Source organism: Apaloderma vittatum, unplaced genomic scaffold (assembly GCF_000703405.1).
Source record: "Apaloderma vittatum isolate BGI_N311 unplaced genomic scaffold, ASM70340v1 scaffold1303, whole genome shotgun sequence".
Classification (NCBI taxonomy): domain Eukaryota; kingdom Metazoa; phylum Chordata; class Aves; order Trogoniformes; family Trogonidae; genus Apaloderma; species Apaloderma vittatum.
The window spans coordinates 29,115-35,810 of record NW_009706220.1 but is presented as its reverse complement, the minus strand read 5'-3'; the positions used below and the strand labels follow the sequence as shown (position 1 = coordinate 35,810).

The 6,696-nt window shown below is 37.1% G+C and overlaps 1 protein-coding gene across 1 annotated transcript in view; it reads left to right on the top strand.

Moving 5' to 3' along the window:
• The window catches only part of LOC104271108 (phosphatidylinositol 3,4,5-trisphosphate-dependent Rac exchanger 2 protein-like), a gene marked incomplete at its 3' end in the record, with an annotated part of 91,348 nt that overhangs the window by 56,385 nt on the left and 28,267 nt on the right, over nt 1-6,696 (top strand). The window contains 1 exon segment of the mRNA XM_009865689.1: nt 6,652-6,696. This exon segment is cut by the window's right edge and continues 13 nt beyond it. Within this exon segment, the coding sequence (XP_009863991.1) occupies nt 6,652-6,696 (45 nt within the window).

Below are 6,696 nucleotides of genomic sequence, written 5' to 3'. Positions count from 1 at the left end.
AGGGGTAAAAAAAAAAAAGCCACTATCTGAAAGGAGCATAAAAATTACACTCAACAAAGAACCCCCTAAATACTGCCCATGACACTGCAAAATTATTTCCTGTCTGCTCCACGTGAAATCTCCTGATCTGTGAATTTACGCAAACCTTTAGTTGGTTGTTAATTGAGTAGCGTGGGAAGATTTGATGCGTTCTAGATGTAGATTAAACAACTAATTTTACTTTAGTTGAAATTCTTCATGTTTCTTCAGTGCATTGTGGGATTTCAAATGTATTACTTAAGATATTTTGTCTTTTTCTGTGCAGCAGTGTTTTCAGGAACTTATTTTCATTTCTGTAACTGGAGTAGGTAAATTTAGAGCAGAGAAATCCTCTTATAGCAGAGGTCAGGACACTGTAGTCTTTTGGTACAGGACTGTCACTGTAACATATTTGTCAAAAATTCACTGTGCCTCAGGAGAAGGAATTATAGCAAAATACAAGATACAAAAAGCTGTATAATTGCTGATGTGTATTTAGACAAACATTTCTATATTTCAGTGTAATCCTCAATCTCAAATAAATAAGTATAAAGCCATTAAAGACAAATGACAAAGAATGTGTACTCACACCATGGTATTGTTTGTAGAATTTTGACGAAGAAAGGACTACTTAGATAAAGTAAATGTCTAAATGTTGCAATTGAGAGGAGTTGACCTGACTTTCCAAAAGAAGCAGGTACCTTAACAGCTGCTTGTTTAGACTAGGTGAAAATAAGTTTCTTTGTTGTAATTAGCTTCAACTTCATCAGCAATGACTTGTAAAGATTAGTGTATGTGAACATTAAAATGCATTAGAGATACTTGTGTGATAGCTTCATAACAGAAGCGATAACAAGTGCTTGCACACCTCAATATTTTATGACAAGGAAATTTCTTAAATAATCCTTATTGCCTATCACGAACTTTACTCCTGTTATTTTCAACTTTTCAATTAAGTTTTCTAGTACACTATAATGATTAAAAGTCTTTTGCTTGCTTTCAGTGCCTGATTCTTACAGATATTTTTCAAAGCCATCCTAACGAACACATTCAAGTATAAAGTTACAGAATTATAAACTCAGTGTATTGTTAGTCATATAAGTTGGTTAAGAATTGACTGTTCTCAAACCTTTACACCTGAAAAGGGAATACACTTTCCTGTACTAAGTTTCTGAATCATTAATAGGATGTACAGTGGTAGATACACTTGCTGTTGGAAGTATTCTAATGAGCAAAGCTAACAATAAGGAAGCATAACAATGTGAACAGAAGCATGTGAAACATAGACTTATTTTCTCTGTTCAGAATGTATTCTGTGAAACGTAGCATAGTAATTTCCTTCCAACCTTGTTTTGTTTTGTTGTCCCCCTCACCCCGATTTAATATTAGGATTTCACTTGTGCTTGAACTCTGAGATAGTGACGCTGCCTTGAAACAGCATGTTTTCAGTAGAGTTAGGTGGTGTTTATTGTAGCTTAGCTAATCAGATTTGATATTAGTGTGTGGCAACCACAGGGTGCCCAATCTGGCAGAATTTCCCTGCTCTTAACGTGCATCTATTTCAAACATAATACATAGTTAGTCCTTGAAACTGTAAGTATTCCAGAGCATGTATAAGAGCTAACAGTATTTTGAATGACTCCCAACAACAACTACAAAAAAAATCTCCGAATGCAATGTATGAGAGTGGATTTAATTAAATAAACATCTGGTTTTCTGCATCGCCTAAAAATAAAGAGGCAAACTTGTTGGAGATTTCCTTCCAGAAGGAAATGCTTAGCACATTGCTTGGCCCCAACTAGAAGGAAAGGGAAAAAAATAAAGACTATTTTTAGAATCTGATCAAAGCGTGATTTGAATTCCTATACATAAGTGTCATAAAATGAAGCTTGTGTTTATTATGATAAAAATACAGATTCATGGAAAAATGGAACATCTGTTTCAAGACAGAAATTTTTGAGTATAATGACTTTCTCACTTAATTTCCTAAGTGGTTAAATTTATTGGACTGAATTCAGTACTTGTGTAGGTGGCTGTTTCAGCTGGAGAATGGCTCAGCAGCTGACAGGGTTTGTCAGTAAAACTTGTGTGGATGCTTCAGTGGGAAAAGAAAAAATAAAATTGTTGCATTTGTTGTAAGGTGGAAACTGAACAACCCAGTCTGAGTCACAGGCCAACTTAATGACAATAGAATGCGGTATTCCGTTCTTTCCATTCCGCAATACAATCAAGTAGTATTTTAACAGAGATTTCTATTGTAATCTTCAGAATTCTGCACTTTTCTGTATTTTATTTCTGTTTTTTATGCACATGTGCGAGTACTAAAGAATAAGTTAACAACTGTAATTTCTAACCTTTATCACTATTAATGTGCTGACCGCTGAATCAGTATGGTCAGATATCTGTGTTTGACTGAAATTTGCCCAGGATATGTAGACAAATAACATTCATAGCAAATAAAACCAACAAATGCTGCTTTTCATCTCAGGGCAATAAAGATCATTTTTTATTGCCAAAGATGGCTATTTAATGACTTAGGGGTGAGGTGGGTATTGTTTTAAATCTTTTGTTTATAGCCTCTCTCCTTCCAGTGCAATTTAAATGCATATATTTTGTGATATGGTCATGGTATCCCACGGTTCAGACCTATTGCCTGAGCTATTGCTGCGGTGGAATGATAGGTGACTGGTTGGCAGCCAAAGGTTGTTAGAAGCCAGTTGAATCTAATTAGCCTGCATACTCTGAGATTGTATAGGCTTTTAATTTCCACGCCAGCTATTCTGAAAAACCACAAAGTCCCTGGTCTCAGTGCTACCCACAGGAGAGGGCCGCTCCTAACTTAGATGTATGGAGTCTTCAGTGACTCGGTAGGATAGATGGAAGAAAAACTAGTCTAGATGCACAGTATGAGTCTGCTTTTATTTCCCACCTGAATCCTTTATATGTTTTGTTGGAAGATGGTTAAAAAGATATTGTTTCTACAATACATGGCATTTTCAAAACGGCATATTACAAAAATACTGGTTTCACTGCTCTAATTGCAGGTACTCTAAATATATAGAACCGTGAGCTGTAGCAGAGTAGTAGTGATTTTTATATTTAGATTTAGCAACTATATGATCTTCCCTTGCAAGCAGGGAGTATAAATGTATGCATTCATGAAAACTTTGAAACAACAAATAACTTCTCAGGTTCAGATTGCTCATATTTGAGACTTCCCTGGTAGTTCCAATTCAGACATTTAATAAAAACATGTTTGTGTTGGAAGGTTTTGGTAATGTTTGTTCCAAAAGTATTGCTTGTAGGTAGTGTAGTTCAGTTTTCCCCCTCTACTCTGCCCTGGTGAGACCACACCTGGAATACTGTGTTCAGTTTAGGGCTCCCCAATTCATGAGAGACAGGGACCTACTGGAGAGAGTCCAACGGAGAGCTACGAGGATGATTAAGGGACTTGAACATCTCTCCTGTGAAGAGAGACTGAGAGACCTGGGGCTGTTTAGCCTTGAAAGGAGATGGCTGAGAGGGGACCTTTTTAACATGGATGGAGGTCAAGGGGAAGTAGACAATATCTTTTCAGTGGTGCCCAGTAATAGAGGAAGGAATAATGGGTTTATATTAGAACATGGGAAGTTCCACCTCAACATGAGGAGAAACTTCTTTACTGTGAGGGTGACAGAGCACTGGCACAGGCTGCCCAGAGAGGTTGTGGAGTCTCCTTCTCTGGAGACTTTCAAAACCCACCTGAACATCTGTCCTAGGGGATCCTGCTCTGGCAGGACAGTTGGACTAGATGATCTTTCGAGGTGCCTTCCAACCCCTGAGATTCTGTGATTCTATGATTACTGCAGCCTCAAACTTCAACGGGATAGCTTAGAGTTGGCTAAATGAATTATCCTACTAGGCTGGATATCAACTGTAGCTTGGTGTTCCTGCTATAAACTCATGTGGAGATTCAAAGTGTAGCTACATCCTTCGTGAAAACATTGTTATAGTTGTCAGCCCTCCTTTGGATTGTGTGGCGGCTATGTCAGTGCTTGTGTGCTCTCTGCTTTATCCTTCTTCAGGGAATGTTTCTTATCCCTGAGGGATACGTGAGGACTTGCCTCAGGTGTAGAGACGGCAGTGCTTTCACATAATATGCCCTTCCTCTTTTCTCCCTTTCAGCTCCATGGCCACCCAAACTATAGGAATAATCTGACCCTAACAGTGTTACATAGGCAAGGGGACAGTGGGGGATTTTTCTGCTCTAGACGTGTTATGTAGGACAGCCAGATGTGACTTGTGATCCTGTTACCGTATCCCCTTGGACTTCAGCAAATGAAATAGCGATAAAAAAATTCACTGACCTGCAGTCACACCAGCATGGGTTGTGATCTTGTCAAAAGGTATCCGATAAGTGAAGTTAACACTGTTCAGTATTTGGACGGGAGATCTCCAAGGGAAAAAAATATCTCTAGAATATTTTTTTCAACGTCTAGTGGTTTATATTAGACAGGGAGGAAAATGAAGAGGAAAACAATAGCGAAGGGTGGTAATGTGATACAAATAATACTGCCATATTGTAATGTTGAACTTAAATCATGAATGAGGCAGATCTTGATAATTCAGGTAGCCTCAATTATACACATTTAAAATATGTATAAAATACAATATTTTATGATATGATGCTGGCACAGTAGCAGATCTTGCTAGGACTGTTGAAAAAGGTTGCATTTTTTAAAGCGAAAATGAAATTTTTCAATAAAAAGAGACAGAATGTTTTTATAAGCCCTTTTCTACGAAAAAGTACACTCTCTTACAGAAAGCTTAAAATGCTGATGCAATTTTAAACCTTAAGCTGAATTTTTTTGGCTTCCCTACCAAAAAAAAATACCATTTTCCAGCAAAGCTGATTTTTTTCCTGTAAAAACAAACAAAAAGCCTCTAAAAAATATCCAGCCCTTTAAAATGTAAATTATTAGTAAGTACTATTCCAGCAAATTTTAAAAGCAGCATGAAATATTTTTTATTCTTTTCAATACAAGAAAGCAATGAAATAGAATGGAAAGAAACAATCTGCTTTTCTGTAGTTGTGGTCAGCAGGCATTAAGGGCAGACCAAATTTATGCTTAATTTATATTACTGAGTGTGCTTTTAAGGTGTTTCAGCATTTGGTTTCAAATGAAGCTGTAGAATTAGTATCCCGGCTTCTGGTTCTGATGCTGTCTTAGGAATGGAAGTACGGTGTAGCATCTATAGATGATGTTCATTTTTGGCTCATTTGATCCTTAATGGAAACAAGAGTGGTTAGTAAATACTAGTACTGAAGCTGCTTTATTTAGAGACCTAAATTGTGTTCCAGTGTGACGGCTGTGCAATCTTTCTTATTATCTCTGTAAACAGACTGCATTCTCCTTAGGAACAGTCTAAGCTATTGCTCAATATTCAGGGCTGTAATTTATAAAGGATAAAGAGTAAGATGAAGAGCTGAGAGCAGAACCCATGATTGCTTCTTGGTTTAATTGAATGCATTTTTCTTTGGGCTACTGTGGTTACATCAGGAAGAGGAAGTAACTGCAGCTATTGTAGACATAAGTCATTCAGAAAGAACATGTGTAGATGAAAGGGAAACCCTGGCTCTTGGAGGTTTTCTGAGCTGACTGCTGCCTGCCTCAAGTTACGAAGCTCCTCGAGCCATGGGTGTATGCTCAATGCAGTCAGCGTGCATAATTATGAATAGGATTGCATGGCTGGATGCATTATAGCACGTGGACAGGAATTCTGTCCCACAGGAGCGTGGATTTTTTTAGAGCAGTAAAATACACCTTTCAATTCAAGGCAGACTTCACTAGGAGGTAAATTTCTCTTTGTAAGGCATAGAAATGCCATGACTTTTTCACAGAAATATTTTGGAGAAAATACTATCCTTCGTTAAAGTTACTTCTTTTTCATTAACCTTTATTAAAATGCCTGCCTTCTTTTCACATGCAAGAATGATCTGCCTTGAAGCAAAAACAAGGAGTGGGAAGTTTCATCCCAAACATTTTAAGCTTGGCAAAATTCTAATGTCTTCAGAGTATTTTAGGAGGAAGTATCCTAGACAGTGTTAGCTGTACATGCCACTTAGCTTTGCTCGAGTTTTAAATCTTGCAGTTTTTTGATTTTTGTGTTTGGCTTAGTTTAGTGTAGAAGTATACACCCTGAATGGTGCTCAGGTTCCAGGTTACTTCAACTTCCAAGTTCATCTTGGCATAGATTGTGTATTGTCAGAAAATTGAACTTTACATTTTTTACTAAGTTAGAATAAAAGTTATTGTATGAAGCTGGCCTGATTTTTCAGGAAGGTCTCACGCATAGATGTAATATAATTTGGAAACTTTAGTGATTAAACTTTATCCATGAAAAAAAAAGCCACAAACCACAAACACCTCCCTCCAGTTAACTGGCAATACTAAACGAATACAAAGCTAGAGTTAAGCATCATTAGGAATTATTGTTTAATTACAGTGCAAAAAATTACCATGAGTTTTATTCTTGGTGTTTCCAGAGAATGATTATTATGATGTGAGTTCATATAAGAAACTTTTCCTTAATTAGTGCAAAGTTCTTCAATTCTCACAGAATATAAAATAACCTCTTTCTAACTGATTTTAGGGGTCCAACATCACAGACACGTGCACAGAAATGCTGAGAAGTGGA